The following is a 20,406-nucleotide window of genomic DNA, read 5'->3' on the forward strand; positions in this document are numbered from 1 at the left end:
GATTTACCAAAACTAGTTTAAAAGCTTTTTTCTTTTCTTCTTTTTTTCCTTTCTTACAAAACCATTCCTGGGTCTTTTTTTCCCCAGTTTTAAATGAAGTTTGCAAACAGGCAAGATATTGGACTGTAATGGTTGTTTTATATCAGCTCTGTAAGCTCAAGGCTGCTGCCTGCAGTAGAATTGATTTCAAGGAAACTTCAGGACCAGGAGATGAAAATTATGTAAACTGACAGCTACCACCCTTCATCAATTCATCCACATTCCCATCCACACCCTCCTAACACACACACACACACACACACACACACATACACATACACATACACAGACTTGCCTCACACTTCTCTCTGTCTCACATCCACACATGTCCTTCCTATCCCTCACCATAACCTTACTCTGCACACACCCTTGGTCCCCACACTCTCAGGGACAGAGGCACAGCTCCCGGCTCACACTCTGCTCATAAATGTCTCACAGCCCCACATCTCGCACTTGTCACACAATCTTAATCCGTTTCATTCCGGAACAACATGGTCCTCTTTTCCTCTTTTTCACATTTGGAGTTTGTCTCCCTACTCTTTTATTGAGACAGCCCAATCCTATCTTTGAAGTTATTTCTTTCTCCCTTACCTCTTTTTTGAGGCAACCACAGTGCAGGGAGTGAGAGACCCAAGCTTAATTTATAAGTGATTTGCTGCCTTATTTTTTCCCCTACATTCTGTCTGCATTTCCAATCTTAAATCCTTATTTAAAAAATTATGGTTAGTCTCATCAAAGTTTATAATAAAGACATATCTAAAAACCTAATGAAAAAATGACTTCTTTCTAGGTATTATGGTGCTTCTAAGGCAAAATGTAGTCCCTCACTGTCCACTGAATTGCTGAAAAGATTGGAAATTAATGTTCATATTTCTGAAGTCAGTGTTAAGGAAGTCTAACTGGCTCCTTTCCCTCAAGAGGCTATGTTCTCACGGAATATGGGTTTTGTTCTTCTTTTTTAATTAGCCTGGAAGAATCCTGGGATGTCTTCTCTCCCCTCCCCCTCCCCCACTCCCACCCCCACCAAAGTTAATAAACTTGGAGGAAAGTTTGGAATATTTTAAACTGGCCTGGCTTGTGCGGTGGAGAAAGTGAGCCTAGTTAGTGCCACGCATGAATCTTGATTTCAAAATATGAGTATCAGACATATTCTGGAAACTGCACACAAGCTCTGGCAAATAATTTGATTCCCTTCGTATTGGTTTTCTTAATTTAGCTTCTGAATGCTTATATCTCATATGCATAGCAAAATAATTGTGCAAGTGGCAATTAAAAACCATCCACTTGTTAATGAAAATTATCTAAAAACACAAAGCATGCTACCATAAGTCAGATTCATAGAAAAAAAATGTTGAAGACACAGGACACAGAAAAAAAAAGTTAAACACAGAAATACAATGAACAGATAGTAAATTGGAAGTTCAAGAACTTACTGAAAATCAAGAGTTAGACTTTTCATCCAAAGAGTCTTTTTCTCCCACCAAGCATCTAAGGTTTTCAGTAAAATAGCCCAACCCCCTTCCCCCAAAGCCAGTGGCTTTTGTCCTGACCTAGAATAGGGTTTGTGGGGACTGTACCTGAGCCGGACTGTCTGCAATTTCCAAATTGACAAGAAGAGACTGGAAGATAAAGAGCATGTTCTTACAGATGAAGAACAATTTTGCAACTTTTCCAGGCGACACCCAGGAGAAAGCTTGCCTGCTACCAACTGCTGCAGAGTCTGGGCAGAATTCCTCTAGAAAGAAAAAGAAAGTCTTTCCCCCCCCCTCCCTGTCTGCCTCTCTCTGTCTCTAGTTCTCTTTCTCCTCTGTGTCTCTCTCTCTCTCTCAGATCCAATCTTTTAAGAGCTTCAGCACATTGCTAAGCTAAAGGGAAATTCTCTTTGATAAAGCAGTGTTTCCAGCTTCTGGGTTTTAAAACCTAAATCTATATTCAAATCTGGCTGAAGGTGTGTTCTGGGATTTATGAAAGCCTCTTAAAGGGGTAAATTTACCAAACCGTGACAAAATCATCACAATCTTACTTTAGACATCTGAAGTGGATGAGAATTTTAAAGAGACCCTTGTTTATTTAACACTGTCCATTTCCAACTCGTAGTTTATTGGCCCGGTATTTCTGCGAAGTTATTAGACTAGAGTGCAAAGGAGAAGCGGGAGCTGTCTGCTGCCGGCCGCTGGAAGGGCAAAACCCTCTCACGCCCCACCACGCATAAATCTGCCCCTGTCAAATAGAACAGGGGGATTTTTAGGGAGATTCAGCTGCCCTCGCCATCTGGGAGGACATTGCAAACCTCTACATCGGGCTTGAAAGGTTTCCCTGGACACTGAACCCTACAGCAGATGGATCTCCCAGCCCAAAATGGTTTACTTGGTGGAGCTCACAAGAGCGTGTTCTGATATTTCTCCATCCCACCCTATGCTCACTGTCCCCGAGGCCTCCCTCCGGCCTTCCCCTCTGCCAGATCCACAACGTTCATTTTTCTTCTTCGGCTCTTTTATGCTTTAAGCATCATTGTGATCAAACTGGGGGAAACGTTGTCTTTTCTAGGGGTAGGAAGGAGACTCTGCTTCAGGCGATCGGGGTGGATTTGCCTTTCCTTCATCGAAAGCATCGTGACTCTGACCAAGGGCACCCAACCAGTGCCTCCGACAGCCAGCGCCAAGAGGGTCATAACGCCTGGGGCGTTGGTACCCCCTCCCCACCACCATCCCCATTAAAGGCTTCGGGGGCGGTCGCCAGGTATTTCAGTACAGTGGGGGTGGGGTGAGAAAAAAAGGTCCGTACTCACCCTCCCCCCCCCCGCCCGGGCCCCTAGAAAGTCTTGACTCCTGGGAACGTGACAGCCAGCGGGTCTCCGGACTGGAGCTGTTGTTGCAGAGGGCCGGGAAGGAGCTGGGCGGGCCCCGGGCCCCTCGGGGGCTCGAGGGGCCGCCAGGGCCCAAAGCTCTAGAGACACCTGTGACGGGGGCCGCGGCCGCGGAGTCCTCAGCCCCAGGCCGAGCAGGAGCCGGAGCCCAGCCCGGCTGCTGAGGGCTTGCTGCCTCGTGCGCACTCCCGTAATTCGTTAATTGCTGTAAATCCCAAGGACGGCCACATTTGATTACACATACAGTATAAGAACCGACAACAAAGCGACGAATTAATTACCAACTTCATTAACATAGGTCCCCAAATTAAAAGCAGCGAGCTGTTTCTTTGGGCTCACTAGCCGTGGTGGTGATGGTAGTTGGTGGTGGGTGGGTGGCGGGGGGTGGGGTATTTAGGAAGAGATTTTATTTTTCTTTTCCTGCACTGGGTGTTGTGAAGGAAGAGCTGTCTTCTGCTCCCATCCCCACCCCCCTTATTCACACACACTCAGCAGTTCCACTAGCCACCCCCCACCCCATACTCCGCCCAGTCTGTTTTTGCTTTTCTAGGGACTCGGATCCGTTTGAAACCTGTCCGGTCCCTGCTCTCTATGCCAGGCAAAAAAGTTGGGCTAGGGATCGCACTCTCCAGCTCGGGTCCCCAGGTCCCATCACTTCCCAGTCTCCCGGCTCTCAGCCCGGGGCTCGGGCGGCGCCAGCCCAGTTAGCTCCAGGCCTCGCAGTGTCGGGCGTTTGGTGGCGTTTGTTCTAACACAGAAGCTGTTTCCAACGGGAGCCTCCCTCGCTCGCTCCCTTTCCCAATATCTTGTCGACCTCACACTCGCATCCTCGAGGCCCGATGTGGCCCCAGCTACTTCCCCTAAATGGGCCCTGGGATTAGATTCCGGGGTTCATGTTCCCTGCAGTCTGTCGTGGGCTTCTCAATTCCAAAAAAACCCCAGGCGCCTACCAGAAGCCCGGGTCTCTCACTCGGGGATCATTTATTTTATATGTGTAAGGATATTTATAAGGGCTTAGGGAATAGAGAAGACACTGAGTTTTAGAAAATAGTTTGTTCTTGGACTTGTGTATCTTTCTGTCTCTGTTTTCTGTACATGCTCACATCGCACTCCCAGACCTCCCTCCTTTACCCTTTCTGGCAGTCAGCGTGTTCTGGCCCTGTTTGAGACGGTATAGTCGTGTTTTTGAGTTTCAGTCTGACTTGCTTTCTGCCTGTCATCCACACACTTATTGCTGGGGTTGAATGTGATAACCCAGTCACTCCCTATCCCTCGCCCTTCTCCAGCATTTACTTAAATATTTTTATCTTCCATCTTCCATTGCATGGGTTTCCTTTCTTCCCTTCCCTAAAAACAAAAAACAAAAAGAATGAGGGGAAAGGAAATTACGGAGTAAAAGAAGCAGGGGAAAAGAGGGTAAGAGAAGAACTCCCTGTCCATCACTTTAATTATACAATTAGTTCACATGCTCCGGCCCATAATGTGTATTTTAAGCAAAGCTCAGTGTCTTTAAAGAACATTCTGGTAATGTCGGAGGCCTGGATTTGTTGCCTGCTCGTCCCCCCGTGCAGCAGCGGCCTGTTTTCCTCCCCCTGTTGTGTGTTTTTATTATTTTCCCTCTGGCTTAGATGTGTCAATCATTCTCTCCCTGCCATTGGTTGGAGAGTTTGCGTCAAAAAGTTGCCAGAGAGGCGCTTTCTCAGCAAATCTCCCTGAGAGCGGGACCGACCTCAGCTCCAACTCAGCCTCTACTGTGATTAAAAATAAAAATTGCTAGAGCAGCCCTCACTCACCACATCTACTTTGTATGTATTGCAGAGGGGCCCACGCGTGTTTAGAACTCTAGCCTCCTGCCTCATTTTCTGTTCTTTAAAAAAAATTTTTTTTTTTTTGGTTGTGTTTGACTTTTCATGGAAGGGTGAAGACTGCAAGGTTTCTAACTCAATACTCTTGATTTCTTTTAGGATAGCTGGCTATTTGGAATTTAAAGGATATTTGACTTTTTCTAACCTCCCATGAGGCTGTAAGGTAAGTGTCCGTCTGTCTTGTCTATATCCATACGTACGTGTCCCCGAGTCTGTCGGCCATCACCCAGTACCTCCAATAGACCGACCGATGCCCCTCTGCGAACGTGGAGTTCTGTAGGCGGATGTATTTTTTTCTCTTACAAATTTTGAGGTGTAATAACGATCGTTGCAAAAAGAAAAACGTGATCTAGAGATGAGAACGGTAGTGAGAGAGAGGCAGAGAGCGTGCTCCTGGGGGTCGTCGCTTCTGCAAAACGTCGTCGCAACGCTGCGAGTGTAATCTGGGATGTTTTGGAAGGTTGTGTTTGTGGTTTTGTTTTTGTCAACGCCGTTCTAGGCTTCTCCCCGCGATCTTTGCGTTTTGGCCCCCAGATCGGGTTGGGGTCGTCTGGATGGATCCCAGGGACCTTTTCAGAGTCCGAGACAAAAAGATGCAAATGTAACTAGATGGATGGATTGAAACAACAATAATAAAAAGCCAGGCGCCTTCTTGGGCCCGCGCGCCGGAAGCCCGGTTCGCTTGCCGGTCGGCCTGGGCCGGGGGCCGCCGCTCGAGCCCCTGTCTGCCCCTGATGAATGTGAGCGGAAACCGGAGCGGATAACCGAGGAGGCTGGGAGCGCTGGCTTCTCGTTGCTCCGGCGCTCACTGCTTGCTCTCTTTGGCCTCCTCTCCCTCAGCCTAGCACAGCTCGGTTCTCTGTTTCTCCCAAACGCTTCCAGATCTCCTTTTTGTGTTTAAATACCCACCACACCCCAAAATGCAAACCACCCTGGGTTGTAATTACGCAGCCTCCCAACCCCAGGTTGTCGGGGTCCCCGACCCTGGTCACGAGGCCGAGCGAACGTGAAGAGTGGTTTTTCAACTTGACTGTGCCGTGTACGGTTCGCGGCCAGCCCCACGTAGCCCTCTGCGCGCACCTGGAGCTGGCAGAAGTGGCAGCGAGTGGCCCCTGCTCTGCCCGAGGCCGCGGCCAGGCCAGGGACCGGAATCCTCCCGCTGGGACCGCGGCCCCTCAGCTATTCTCTGGCGGGGAGCCACAGGGCTCGCCCGCGCGCTCGCGCACCCCCTTCCCAGGCTCGGGGACAATAAGGTGTTGTGGGTCGGGGCCAGGCGGGGGCCGAGGGGTTCGCCGAGGCCCAACCTGTGCCCTGGGTCGGCCCAGTGAGAACCACCCGAAGGTCCCTGCCAGCTCCAGGCGCGGGCGACGGGTCGCGCTGCAAACTCCTAAGAAGTCTTCGCGTTGCTGCGTTCAAGTGACTCTTGAAATCGATGCCCGATTTCGGGACACATTTTTGGAAACCCAAGTCCTCTGTCAGGATTCCATCGTGTTGGCTTTTGCCTCCTACACAGACGAAATGGTGCGCGGGGAGCGAAGGCCGAGCGGCGCTGACCCTGCGGTGGTGGATTGCTTGGGGAGGAGATGGTGAAGTGGCTCCTAGAAATTATCCGCCCCCGTCCCCCCATTCTAGAGCTTCGGCGGTCAGGATTTCTCCTGCTCAGCTTGGGACTTTTTCCAGGCACAAAAGTTATTAGCAACAGAGAGGGGAGTAGGAGAGGAAACTCCTCCCCCCAGAGTAAGGTAGACACCCAGACCTCAGCGCTAACACCAGGGCTTTCTCCCAACGATAATTAATAGTCAAGGCCAACCCTTTTGGCACGTTTCTTCCTCCCTCCCTCGCGGGTGGCAGAGTTATTTGATTCCCCGAGACCAGAAACTTTCACTCGAGTTCGCCGGAGAGAGGCCAGGGCCGGCCGTTTTCCGCGGTGCCCTCCCGTCTCCTTTTTCTTTCTTTCCTCCTCTTCGTCGTCCTCCCAGCCGCAGGCCAGTCGCCAGTCCGCGTAGTTTTGTTTCCTTTCCATCATGCAGAAAATTAATCAGCCCGGACGAGAAGCAGAGCGGAGCATGGCGGCCTGTAATTAAGGGACGTGTGCCCCTCGGATTATCTCGTTAGTTTATCAAGAAAACATTTATTATAATTAATTCTCGGACGAGGTAATTATTGTTGAGCGAGGACACAGCAACTGGTAGATGCGCTTCTTGGAAGAAAAAAAACAAGGCGGGGGGGAGGGGGAAGCGACAGATTGCACGAATTGACCGTTAGATATAAGGCTGCGCGGGCGACGCGGGCAGTGGAGCGGGACCTCGGGCGCCAGGCCTGCGGGGCTGCCGGGCTGCCGGGCAGGGACGCGGGACCCAGGCACTCGCGCCTGGAGGTGCGGTCGCCGATCGGCTGCCGGGACTCGCCGCGCGACCGCGGCCAGCTTCTAGGTATGAGTTCTCCAGAGGTCACCTCGTGAGCAGTCATAGTGAGGCGTGGATTTTTGAAAAGTCATTTCTTTTCCCCCTTCTGGACCCCGCTGCGAGATTGGAAAAGGGCTTTGAAAGTTAGATTGAAGGGCCCATGCCTTCTATGCAGAGTGCATACTAGGCCAGTTGTGGACAGAATCTCTTAGTTTTGGTTTTGGTTTTCCTCTTTTCCTTTTAAAGGTGGATCCAGAAATAAAATGAAAATAGTCTATTCCGAGAATTTTAGCCATTGTGCAATGGTAAGAGCAAAGGAGCCCCTGGAAGGATCTCGGCCCTGGTGCTTTCTGCGTGTTACTGCTTTTTATGTTAGAATGTGCTACTTTATTGTGTGATGTGTCAGGCATTTCTAATTTGGTGAGAGCTCGACATGTAAGAACATTTCCATATTTCTCAAGGGTACACCTGACATGATTTTACGATTCTCTATAGTACTGTAGTTCAGAACTTTGCAAGGTAGTACGATTAAACAAAAAATCTCCAATATCCGGTATAGACGCTGTTTAAACACATATACAACTGTATTTTAAAGCAGTCGTATATGTGTTTAAACAGCCTCTAAGCTGAAGGTTTTTGTTTATTTTCCCAGCCTCCAAAGAACAGCATTTTGAAAAGAAAAGACAATGCAAAAACATGAAGTCTGTATTGTAGGAGTAACTAAATTAGTTTTACTGAGGATAATACAAACTCCTTCAAGAAAGACATTTATAAAATTACATTAAATTAGATCTTGGGGTAGAAAAGTGTGACTTTTGTGCTCTGAATTTAAATCAGAAAGAAGTTACAGTTACTGAGTTTCATTTATGGACTTTTGTGTCTTGCTGTCTTAAGCAACGTAAATATGAAAACGCGGAGTCCTTTAAACTCAGTAAGACCTTTATCTTGTATCCGCCATTTTGAAGCAATCTGTCATGGTATCAAAGTTTCAAAGTAGAGATCCTTGCATATAAGTGCCACATTTTAGGAAAATAAAGGCCAGACTTGCAAACTGCCAGTCCATATTAACATCTACTTTGAATCTCTTTGCTGGGGTGCGTGGGTGGGGGGGGGGTGTAACACAAGCTGAAGAAAGTAAATAACTTTTCCTTTTTCCTTTCTTTTCCCCTGGAGCTCTTTTCTTATAGGATTGTAGGAAATTTGAAAGGTAGGGAGAAATTCTAGTAGTTTCACAACTTTGGGTGTTTGTGTATCCACTTTCTTCAAAACTAAAATGTGCAAAAGGCAGTTAGAGTTAACAGGAAGCTCTGCTGCAGCTGCGGAAGACCCAAATGTCTGAAAATTTGCCTCCCACAGGATCTGCAGCCTCCACACATCAAAATCAACATGGAAGCAGCTTGCACTACAAATGTGGGGTCCAGTCATTATCTGATTGGTGGGATTCTAACTTTACTTCACAATTTCTGGCAAGCCCTGTGCCAATCTTGAAGACTTTTTTGCAATATGTTTAAATATTTGATGGGTGTCTATTAAAAGTTAAATACTTGTTTGTTTAGCTTTCATTCCTTAGACACATATAATCAAGGTTCTCCAAAACCCTAATAAATCTGTTACTTACCTCGAAATCTAATTACCCAGACTACTAATTAGGTGAAAATGATTACCGGAAATGACTTCAAATGCGGAATAATAGTGGTTGAGCGGTTTTTCCAAGTTTGTCGTTTAGTAAGTTGGTATTTTAGATGTTAAACGCACTGACATTTTAGGTTCGCAGCAGTTGAAAGTGGTAAAAAGCTAAGGTAATTAAAATCTCTGCCATGGAAAGGCAACAGTCTGGGGAGAGGTAGATTTCTTGAATTGTTTCTTTGTTTCTCACCAATGGGCTTTGTTATCAGCATTATTTATTTAGCCAAAGAGTTCTTTGTCTCTGCAAATGGCCCCAATCAAGTTTTGTTTGAGACAATTAGCTAGTGCCAGCCAATGAGTCCTATGCAAATGTAGGGATAGGAATGCAATGTGTGCATTTGAAGGCGTGGGGTTTTGTTCTTGGGGAAGGCAGATTGTAATTGCTTTCTTCGGGTACTTTTTTTTTTAACTTTAGGGTGGGGGTGGGGAAGACAGGTTTATCTGGTCTCCCTCCATCCCCTCTAGTTCCAGAGCAGCTGGGGTGGGGTGGGGATGGGGTGGGGGGAGTGTCTGCAAGTCCTTTAAAAGCCTCTGCCTCGCCTAGCCCGAGCTCTTTTTAAGTTAGTGGTGAAACGTGGAAGAACTGCTGCCTCCGAAGCAGTAAACCAGCCCCTCTGTTTGTTTGTTTGCTTTGCCCTTAGTTCCACTGCTCCAAACCCACCCACCAAGGACTCTGAACCTGTCCACCCCGGGCGCATCAAGATCTTCCAGCTGGGTACCCCCGATTTGGGCCGACTTTGCACCTCCAAACAACCTTAGCATGATGTCTTATCTTAAGCAACCGCCTTACGCAGTCAATGGGCTGAGTCTGACCACTTCGGGTATGGACTTGCTGCACCCCTCCGTGGGCTACCCGGGTAAGTGAGTCCTGCTGCACTCCCGCAACCCCCTTCCCCACGCCCATCCTCCGGGGATGCAACACCCTGTTCCCATGGAACACAGGGGTTGGCAGTCACACTGTCCCCACCCAGCTTCAGGGTAGGTCTCCACTAGGTTTGCCTTCTGAGGGGGGCATTTACTCACCAAGCAGAGAACAGGGGTTGGGAGAAGTGAGTAGGTGGGTCTGCAACAGTTACAATCACATCACTTTATTCTTAATTCAAGTAAATAAGGATCGGCATCAGAGTGGGATGAGGAAGGTTACTGTCCTTGTCATTTGGGCAAAAGACCCCTGCCCATATCTCAATGCCCAGTTCCTCAGAAGTGTCCTCTTGGAGAAGCCGAGTTTTCTCTCCGTAAGTCCTTAGCACCCTCGGGCTTTGCAGTTGTTCCCTCCATGCCCGGGCCTTCCCCTATGACCTCCAGAGCCTGCTTTAATCCCAAGAGGCGTGACTTCCTCCAAATGAGGGTGCTTTCCTTTCCGATCAGATCTGTTTAAAATCCTCCCAGAAGGAGAAGTATGAACTATGTCCCCATTTTAAAGATGGAGGAACAAAGGCCCGAGGTGTGCTAAAAACCATGGGAACAGGATCCAGATTTCCCCCATCAATTCGAGCTGCCAGTCTGTCCTCGCAGATCCTTTGACTTCATGGAATAGCCTTTTTGTGTTGTGATTTGGGGGTTGATCTTGGAGAAGTTTTGTTTGTGTGTGTGTTTTAAAAAATGTTTCATTTGTTAACTTTCCAAGTGATGCTCTGATTGGAGCAATCCCAACACCAAGACGAGTGGGGAAAGAAGCAGTGTGTGTCCTGGGTCCCCGGGGAGCAAGGCTGGGGAGACGGTGGGGAGAGCATTGGTAGGCTCCCAGTTGAAGGGCTGTGAGGAACGGGGGACTGCTGCGGGGTGGAGGGCAGGGGCGTCGGAGAACCCGCGGAAACGCCTATGACTGAGAAACTGCTCCCCCACCCTAAAGGGCCCTGGGCTTCTTGTCCCGCAGCCACCCCCCGGAAACAGCGCCGGGAGAGGACGACGTTCACTCGGGCGCAGCTAGATGTGCTGGAAGCACTGTTTGCCAAGACCCGGTACCCAGACATCTTCATGCGAGAGGAGGTGGCACTGAAAATCAACTTGCCCGAGTCCAGGGTGCAGGTAGGGCAGATGCAGGCAGAACCATTCTTCCTGATCATGCCACCTTTCCCCAGAGTATGGGGCTGTGGAGAGCCCCAGGTCTTTGAGAGGACTGAAGGAAGGCTTGAAATTCTCCTTCACTCACTAAGGGGCCAGGAAACTATTCTCCTCCCTGTCCTTTTTTGCCTGCCCATCACCACTTAATCCTATAAGCAAGGGTCTTCAAGGCCTGGGTTGCTGGTGGACAGAGACCCATCCTTGAGCAGATTTCAAGAGTAGTCACGTGGTGTTGTAACCCTTCCCTTCCTCTGTATAGAAATCCTCTCCTATTCTCATGGACTTGTACATGTGAAAGCAGCTCAGCTCCTGGACAGTCCAAATATTTTTACAGATGAAAAAATAGAGTAAATGACTTGCTCAAGGTCATAACTAAGTTTGGTGGCAGAATCAGGATATAGATGCAGCTGGTGCTTTTACCAAATAAATCAACACAAAAAGAATGTATTTTCCTTGACTTCTTAGGGATTGAACAGAATTTTCTAGCTCTGAGCCATTTAACAGATAAAATATCTACATAATGTCTCTAGTGACACCCCTCTTGTTTTAGTTTCCCTAAACTTGACCTTAAACTGAAGAGGGAAGGTCAACTCCAGCTTGCCTTGTGAGTGAGGCCTATACAGAGTTCTCTGCAAAGTGTTTAGCACATAAACCACATACATACCTGGGCCTCTCCTTGAAGTAGAATATGTTTATGAAAGCAACAGACATCAGTGTCAGTTGCAAATTGGGAAAGGGGCCTTTTCAAAGTAGGTTAGAGGAAGTTTTAGCACTTGCAAGGCTTGAACCAAAGTCCTCACTAGGAGAAAACAAATGGCTCCAAATGGTTGGTGGTCTTGAGCTTGGCCTTGGTGGCATCACTTTTACCACAGTTACAGCACCCATACAGAGAGCTCCTTGAAAAGTTCAGCTAAGGATTTGTCCTCCAGAAAATGCCAGTAGTTTCTCTTCTAAGCCCCCTCGTACACCAATCATAGCTCCTTCATTGCAGAACATGAACAGGGCTGGTAAAGAGAATTGTCAAGATTGCAGCAGGGGGTGGAAGTGGTAAGTCAGTAAACACAGCACAGGAGACTGAGTCTATGTGCTGAGTGGCAATACTCTAAAGACACAGACTCGAGTCTCAGAGACTAGCAGGTCTGTGCTCCCAGCTCAAAGCAGAGTGCATGTAAGTCACTCCTTTTACCACAAAGAAGCTTTTAGCAAATAGTGGCTTTCAGACCTCTTTCTTCAACAAGATCGTTTCTTCCCCTTGAGCTTTGTTTTGTGAGCCTTTCTTTTTAAGAGAGACAGAAGGGTGATGGAACCAACCAACCTCCATATTAGCAGCTGCCTCCTGGAAGATGAACTGTAAATGAATTTAGGCTGTTCCTGTTAGCATGTAACAACAGAATTGCTTTCTCTCACTTCTCATGTATTTCCCTCCAAAAGACATAGATACATTCTATTCCTCTGTGAGAGTGTTCCAAAATATAGCTGGGTCTATGTGTATGTGTGTGTTAGAGGCAAAATAAGATAGGAAAGTGATGTGGAGAGTTTTTAGCTATATGATTTGGGGGATTATCTTAAATGTTATTCTGGGCAAGAAATAAGGCAGCGTCAGGTGTTTTGACAGAGCCTCCCCAACTTTCTTACAAGTCCAGGAGTTTATATGAGAGTGCCACATAATATAGGTCTTCAGTGGCAGGGGAAATTTTGTGTTTAGCTGATCTGCCAATGTAGGATAGATTTATAATATGGGAGCCATTGTTGTCCTTAAGGAGTTATCAAAACTGTGTTAAAGAAGTTTCTTTCCCTTCCAAGGTATGGTTTAAGAATCGAAGAGCTAAGTGCCGCCAACAACAGCAACAACAGCAGAATGGAGGTCAAAACAAAGTGAGACCTGCCAAAAAGAAGACATCTCCAGCTCGGGAAGTGAGTTCAGAGAGTGGAACAAGTGGCCAATTCACTCCCCCCTCTAGCACCTCAGTCCCGACCATTGCCAGCAGCAGTGCTCCTGTGTCTATCTGGAGCCCAGCTTCCATCTCCCCACTGTCAGATCCCTTGTCCACCTCCTCTTCCTGCATGCAGAGGTCCTATCCCATGACCTATACTCAGGCTTCAGGTTATAGTCAAGGATATGCTGGCTCAACTTCCTACTTTGGGGGCATGGACTGTGGATCTTATTTGACCCCTATGCATCACCAGCTTCCCGGACCAGGGGCCACACTCAGTCCCATGGGTACCAATGCAGTCACCAGCCATCTCAATCAGTCCCCAGCTTCTCTTTCCACCCAGGGATATGGAGCTTCAAGCTTGGGTTTTAACTCAACCACTGATTGCTTGGATTATAAGGACCAAACTGCCTCCTGGAAGCTTAACTTCAATGCTGACTGCTTGGATTATAAAGATCAGACATCCTCGTGGAAATTCCAGGTTTTGTGAAGACCTGTAGAACCTCTTTTGTGGGTGATTTTAAATATACTGGGCTGGACATTCCAGTTTTAGCCAGGTATTGGTTAAAAGAGTTAGATGGGATGATGCTCAGACTCATCTGATCAAAGTTCCGAGAGGCATAGAAGGAAAAACGAAGGGACTTAGAGGGGCCTACCAACCAGCAACCTGAAATGGACAAACCAATCTACTTAAGATCCTGTCATAGTTTTAGATCATTGGTTTTCCTGATTTGAATGATCAAAAGCATTCTAGCCACGTGCAACCAAACACCACCAAAAATAAAATCAAACAAAACTAAGTTGTGAAGGAAGGGAGGGAAGGTCATAGCCTTCTTAAGCAGAGGTGTTCCAATGTTTTAGCCAATCCTTGGTTGAATCTTAGGAATGAACAGTGTCTCAAGCTCATTCACGTTTCATGACCAACTGGTAGTTGGCACTGAAAAAACTTTTCAGGGCTGTGTGAATTGTGCGACTGATTGTCCTAGATGCACTACTTTATTTAAAAAATAATGTTCATAAGGAGTCAATATGTAGTTTAAGAGACAATCAGTGTGTGTCTTATAAATGGTACATCTGTGGTTTTTAATCTGTGCTAGACTTCAAAACTGTGATCTCCTGTTATTGTATGCAACCTTGAACTCCACCTCTGCAGGGGTTCTTCTGTGATTAAATAGGTTATAATTATAAGCAAAATTCAGAGCAACTGAGTACTGATCTAAAAAGATTACCTTTGGCTGGAGGTGAGCTGCACTGAAACTTTACGACAAAATGTCTCTGGACAAGGAGAGTGAGAGAAGAGAAGCAAAAGGACACGAATTCATCTGTAATTTACTGTTGGTAAGCCTAGCAGTAAAGAGACATTGGTCAATTGCTCTGACCCTGATGAATTATTAAACTGAGATCATTGTCGTTTATGCTTGCAGATGTTAACTGGAAAAGTTATATATGCATAAACCTTTTCTTCCTGGATTTGGCAGATATGTATAATTATATTAAAATGGTTCTAGCACAACATTGGGTCCAGTTTAATTTTACACCACTATTTACAAATGAGAAGCCTACATTCAGTCTTTCCTTCCCAAAACACATTTTTCTTAGGACAGAGAGGAAATTAGCAAACTTATTTTTACTTTTTCTTTTTTTGCTAATCTATGCATAAAGTAGATATGAACGACAGTGGTATGTAGACTTTTTGTGACTTTCATCAGGATTGCTCTGAAATTGAGTTTGGAGAGCCTGACAATAGGATCTTGTTTTCCTTGCTTCTCCCTTCCTGCCTCAAACCTGAACAATTTTAGGCACTTTATTAGTATGTTTAAAATATATCAAGTTTTAAGAGGGAGGAGGAGAATTGGAGTATCTCTGAAAACATCAGAATGACAAGAATTTCTTGTTTCTAGTCTCTTATTTGGTTAAGGGGATTTTTTTTTTTTTTAACTTCCAAATACTGAGGTAAACGTGAGAGGGAGTGTAATCAGAATCTGAAAGCAATTCAGGCAGAAATGATTTCTGAACAAAAGAGTTTCAGAAAAGTTTTAAAACCTATAATTTCAGTAGCTGAACATAAGGCACCCTGGTCAGTTTTTTGTGTGTGTGTTTAAGAAAGTGCCGAGGGGGGGAAAAATGGGTCCCTTTTCAGTTGTACCTGCATTTTGTAAACCAGTCACCAGAAAAGACAAATGGGCCAATGATCATGGTGCTCCTCAGGTAAAAGCAATATTTAATTTCATTTTAAGCTGCTTAAGCTCTTACAGCTGACCAAAATTAAGTGACTCTTGATTGTAACATTTTAAATGAAGGTTAGCAGTTGCAACCATTTTGTTTTCTGGCTATTTCATTTTTCCGGTCCCTGGCTGCGCATGCTCTCTTCAACTCTATGTAATCTTTCCTAATAAGTAAATTGGTTCACTGGTAAAGGAAATGCAATAGTTTGCAACCAACATTTGAGGCCAAATTTGATGGCAAGAGTTTTCAGTACCTATTGATGACCTTCAACATACTGTAGTTTACATGAAGCTAAATTGGGGCCTGAGGTTTACCCAGATTCAGGGTCTTAATCTCCCAGCTTTTCTTCTGCAACAGTAAAGCAGTACCAAAATAACCATTTTCTACTATTGCCTTCAGCTTTTCAGCATGTCCCGCAAGAGGGAGGGAAAGATTACCCTTTCTTTAAAAACAATAAGGACGATAAACATTGGGCTACTCAGCAAATAACGCAATTGGCAGTTTCTCTCCTGAAACTTTAAAAAAAAAAAAAGGTCAGAAAGAAGAGGCCCTGAGCACCCTCTGAAACTAATTTTTCCATCACCTCTGCACAACTTCTCTTAACTAAGACCACGCAGTTAAATCCCTTTGAATCAAAGGCGAAGTAGAAATGAATTCCCCTGACCGAAGGCAACGGAGGGAGGGAAGGAGGCGGGGAGCTAGCACTGGCTTAAAGACATCCAGAGAGTTCCGATCTCCACTCCTAGTCAAGACCGGTTTTAATGAAGTTAATAAGTCCAATAATGGTGATACTTTGTACTGAAATGACGCCGTCCTCCAAAGGGGTCAGGGAGCTACTTCAGCTGCGTATCGGCAATTAACAAGAAGTGAGCCGGCAATATAAGCTTCGTTTTGGAGGGCAGGTCCTGATGAGGGTGGGGGTAGTTTGCTTTACAAAGATCTGTTGCCCCAAACCTTTATCTTTCCCACAGAGATTCTTGGCCCTTTGTATTTCACCTTGGGAGTGTTTCTTTCCTTCCTAGATAAGAAGAGAAATTCAATCAACTCAATTAAGTTCCGGCTTTCGAAACCTCCAGGTTTTAGATAATGGTGGGTTTCCTCAACCTCTCTCCCACACGGTGCCGCTAATCTCACCTTTCCTGTGGGTGTCCCCCCAGGCCCGTACTGCCGCCGCCACAGGCGCAAGACGCTGGGAGGCTGGGGCGGGACTGCCAGAAGGAACGTGGTGCCGGGCGGCCCGCGCTCTCCGCCGCGCCCTCGGCGCTCTGGCTAAAGATCGGGCTTTCTAACTCCCTAGGGCCCAGTCGGAGTTACGCGGGAACAGCACTCACGTCTCTGCCCGGAGGGTCCCCAGCCGGGGCAGACGTCGGACTCCCCAGGCTGGCGCTGCCCAACAGGCCCCACTCACAGCCTGGCGAGCCAGGCAGGAGCGAGACTGAGGTTCTTGCCTCGTCGGGTGTCCCCCTTTCTCTCTGGGATGGCTCCGTCCCTGGCCCCCACCTAGGACCTCTCTTGAGCCTCAGCCCGCCCCCCTGGGCCTAGTCCTCAAGCCTCGGGGACGCCGGGCCCAGGGCGCTGTGGGCCGCGGCAAGGCCGAGGCCGGGTGGCGAGGCCTGTGGGCCCGCGGGAGTGGGCCGCCAGCCAGAGCCGAGCGAGGGCCCCGCCCGAGCCCTGCAGTAAGGCCTCCAGGTCGGCCGCGGGCCAGGGTGCCGGTCGCTGGGAAACCTCGCAGCCTGGCGTAGTGCAGGGGTCGGGTCGGCCTCGGGAATTGGCGGGTGGGGTGGCCTGGCCCGGAGGCGAGCGCCCTGCGCCCAAAGGAGCTAAAACCGAGACCGACAGACGGGACGGCGAGCTGGGTCCACCGGCCGGGGAGAAGGGGCCGGGACGGCGAAAGCAAGCCCGGCGGGGCTCGCGGCCGCTAGTTTCCCAGGTTTCCTGGTAGGATAAGCCGCGGACGGCTTGGGAGGGGGCCGCTTCTCCTGGCCGCGAAGGGCGAGGCCGCCACAGCGGGGGCTCCCGCCGCGGCTGTGGCCTCCCGCCTCCCGAGCAGACGGTGCCCAGCTGGGCCTGCCTCGGGCCCCCGGGAACTTCCCAGGAAATCCAGCTCCTCGGCCCCTGGATTTGGGGGAGTCTGGCCGTCTGTTGGGGTCTCCCCCGGCACTAAACTGAGGCTTTTGGGGGGAAGCACGAGCAATTCCCAGTTTCCCTTGGCTCATCCCCTTACTCCCAGTCCTCTAGATCTCTTTTTTTAAACTGAGTGCCTTCTCTTTCTTTTCGGACGTGTCGCAGTACTCAGCGGCGCTGAAGGCCAGAGGCCAGCTCTGGAATGGGGAAGCGGTCTCTTCGGCGTCCCGGGCAGTGCAAACTTGCCAGGCAGCCCATTCCGGTTACCTGCAGGGCAGGGGCCGCAGTCAAGTCCCGGCGTCCACTTAACCGGAAGCGGCCAGCCCTGGCGCGCACACCACATGTTCGAACCCGCATCTCACACCCAGGGAGAACCTCGCTGTTGTTACCCAAACAAAGCTGTAACCCAAAACCAGGCGTGCCAGTGCTAGGTGATGGTTTATTGCATACAGAAACGTGTTTTTAATCATGCAAAAGAGGAACACAAAAGAGTTGGGCAGGAGACCAGCGCATCCCACGCAAATGGAAGCAGATGCGGTGGAAAACAACCAGAATGGGAAGATGCAGGATCAGAGTCAGCCATGACTTCCGCCTGGGTTTTTGCCTTCCTTCGAGACTTTTAAGATGAACAGCAATCTCTCTCCTTTTCGTGCCACGAAAGGATCCAATCCTCCATCAGGCATCTGCATGCCCAGATTTGTGACCAGGTGCCCTGAGCACCTCTGATTTTCTCTTCTAAACCGCCCGAGCCTGTCAGCGCAGGGTGCTCTGATAAAACCTGATTCCCCAGTCGCCCCACTTCCGCCCTTGGGTTGGTGTGACAGAAAAGACCGGGAGCCCCTGGGACTTTCCCCTGGAATGGGGAGAGCGAAACCCCAAACAAAACCCATCCCCATGTTTTTTGGTATTAGGCTCTGAAACTGCACAGATTATAGGATTTGTCTCGGACAGAATTAACATTACATGTAAAACCGTAGTGCTCCGGTGTATCGAGACACGTTGTGTAGGATTGCTTGGAGCATCTCTTTCAAACTGCCTGTTAATAGCAACATGAGACCTTCAATAATAATGTGTTGGGGGGGGTGTTTTTTACCCGATGGAAACAAAATCTAGGCACTATTTGGAAAGGGTAGTTTTTGTGATGGCAGCAGTTGGAAGGAAAAGGAACCAAATGGGAAACTAGAGGAAGTTTCTGTATACTGAAGTGGCTGTAAAGGAGGGAGCAGACGTGCGTTTGAAAGGCCTTGTACTATGCAGCAGTCCTCACAACCAAGGGAGGCCCCCCAATGCTAAAGAGAAACAGCCAGACTTCCTCTCTTGCAAGCAGTGTGTTTTATGTTTAAAAACCAACCTGCTGTCAACTGCAAACAAACAGTAAGCAAATTCAAATAAAGGATCCCTACCAAGTCCAACCCATTTGGTCAAAGATAACTGCAGGTGCCAGGGAAGCCAGGCTATCACTAGGGGGAGGGTCGCTTCAAATTTTGTTTTTCTCCTAGAGGGAAAGTCAAACAGCATGAGGTCTATGACTCACTTTTATTCCTTAATCTCCCCACCCCTTTTCTTTTAATTCTTAGTGGAAACACGATATTTTGAAAGAAAAAACAACAGCAACAACAAAGAAAACAAAAAGAATCCCACTGAAAATATAATGGTAAGTGGGCAAAGTTTGGATTGACTTCTGTTTCAGCACCACAAGGAAAAAAGGTATTCAAGAATCAGAATCCTCTGCTACCTGCTACCCCTACTGCTCCTGCCTTAGTCTGCCTACTGCAGGTGTGCAAAGGGGGCCTTTTGATTAATAATTTCTTAGTCTACTTGACATCACTAGGTGACATTTCCAGCTGAGGGCTTCTTTAAAAATAAGATGCCAGTTTCTGGTAGCTATACAATTGTCTACTGCTTTTTTTCTCCCCCTGGACTCCCCATTAAAGGACCTGCAAATGCTGCCTTTAGGAGCCACAGGCCTGCTCCCCCTCTATCTCAGGTTCCCCAGGTAAAAGCTGGAAAGTACCCTTTAGAGACAGGTCCTTAGTGGAGTGAGGGCTCTCTCCCTTAGGTCTTGCCCCCAATCTCCCAAATGAAATCTCTTGAGGCCTTAGGCTGAACGGAAACCAGAAAATCACTCATCACAGCCTTGAGTTGTTAAAATCTGTTCCTAGAACCAATAGTCACATTTTAGGATCATGGACCATTAATAAAAATCTCCTTAACATTCAAATGGCTCTAAAATGCGTTGATAGAGGATTACTAGGGCCTAATGGACGTCGCGTGTGATAACATGGTCTCTGAGTAGCAGAGGTTCTGGAGTGGGTGTCTGACCACATCTACCTGATTATCAGCTTACAGCCAACCCACTTTTTAGCTGCGATACTCTTAAGAGGGTTTTGCCCGGCAGAGCGAGAAACTTCTGTGTTCTTCATTTAATCGATGTAACAATCGCATAGTGTTCCTCAAAGTAGACAGAAAAACCTGCCTGTAGGCGTGGGGTGACCTCCGGACATAAGGAGGGCGGATCGCTGGCTAATGCCCCTCTTCTCCCTGGCCTTAGTGGAGCGATGCCTGAATGGCAGTGGCTCCGGCAGATTGAGACCGTCGCCCGGGACACCCGGATTGTCCTAAGGCTGGGGCCTCCTTCGCTGGGTCAGCGCGCCTCCCTGCCTCGGGCACCCTCGGAGTGCAATCCCTGAAGTGTCTGCTCAGCTTCCCTCTTTAGGATCGGACACGTCCGAGAGAGCTCGCTGGTCTCTCCTGCCCGCGGTGGGGAAGACTTTGGGCTCCGGTGCGCGCAATCGACAACGCTAAGGACCCGCTGGCAGTGGCCGGGGCACCAGGGACAGAGCTAGTCCGGGGTTTCTCCGGAAAATTTGGCAGAGACAGTGCTCCCATTCTCCACCCCCACGTCTAAGCCAATGTCCCTGAAAGCTAGGCCTTCTCTGGCTGTAAAGTACACACCTGCGTCATCCCGGGGGCCTGCCCTCCCTGTGCCCGGTGCCCCTGGCAAAAGTCATTTGGAGAGTCCAGAGAGACTACCGGGGGAGGCAGTGAGTTACTCAGGAAGCTCAGAGGCAGCTTTCTGGCCAGCTGCGGGGGACATACGGCTCACGAACCCCCAACCTGCGCCTCTGACGGCCACCGGCCCCCGGAAGCTGGCCTGAAACCCGCGGCGCCGAGAGCCCTGCTCGCGGCCGCACGTG

The 20,406-nt window shown here is 48.4% G+C and overlaps 1 protein-coding gene and 2 long non-coding RNA genes across 7 annotated transcripts in view; 1 reads left to right on the top strand and 2 right to left on the bottom strand.

The window, feature by feature from the left end:
* LOC108529715 (uncharacterized) overlaps positions 1–1,848 on the bottom strand; it is a 115,467-nt gene extending 113,619 nt beyond the window's left edge. Inside the window, exon 1 of the long non-coding RNA XR_001885649.1 lies at positions 1,617–1,848. This is a non-coding gene — a long non-coding RNA (uncharacterized LOC108529715). The remainder of the gene's footprint in view (positions 1–1,616) is intronic.
* A 2,716-nt stretch (positions 1,849–4,564) lies between these two features.
* On the top strand, positions 4,565–14,372 carry OTX2 (orthodenticle homeobox 2). 5 transcript variants are annotated; one of them, XM_017872217.1, is made up of 5 exons: positions 4,565–4,710; positions 4,870–4,933; positions 9,503–9,718; positions 10,714–10,889; positions 12,729–14,372. In XM_017872217.1, exons 3-5 carry the CDS (start codon positions 9,622–9,624, stop codon positions 13,347–13,349), a joined length of 894 nt encoding a protein of 297 aa, XP_017727706.1. In that variant the 5' UTR covers positions 4,565–4,710; positions 4,870–4,933; positions 9,503–9,621; the 3' UTR covers positions 13,350–14,372. The 5 variants fall into 5 exon arrangements, with proteins under 5 accessions (XP_017727706.1, XP_017727708.1, XP_017727704.1 ...); XM_017872219.1 differs by having other exon boundaries at positions 4,568–4,710; positions 10,738–10,889; XM_017872215.1 differs by lacking the exons at positions 4,565–4,710; positions 4,870–4,933 and adding an exon at positions 6,184–6,356.
* Positions 14,373–17,673: 3,301 nt separating this feature from the next.
* Positions 17,674–20,354, bottom strand: LOC108529716 (uncharacterized). Its single transcript, XR_001885650.1, has 3 exons — positions 20,165–20,354; positions 18,173–18,245; positions 17,674–17,959 (listed from the first exon to the last, which is right to left on the bottom strand). It is a non-coding gene; the product is annotated as an uncharacterized LOC108529716 (long non-coding RNA).
* Between the last annotated feature and the right edge of the window lie 52 nt (positions 20,355–20,406).

The sequence above is a fragment of the Rhinopithecus bieti genome, unplaced genomic scaffold (genome assembly GCF_001698545.2).
Source record: "Rhinopithecus bieti isolate Rb0 unplaced genomic scaffold, ASM169854v2 scaffold_6717, whole genome shotgun sequence".
Lineage (NCBI taxonomy): Eukaryota > Metazoa > Chordata > Mammalia > Primates > Cercopithecidae > Rhinopithecus > Rhinopithecus bieti.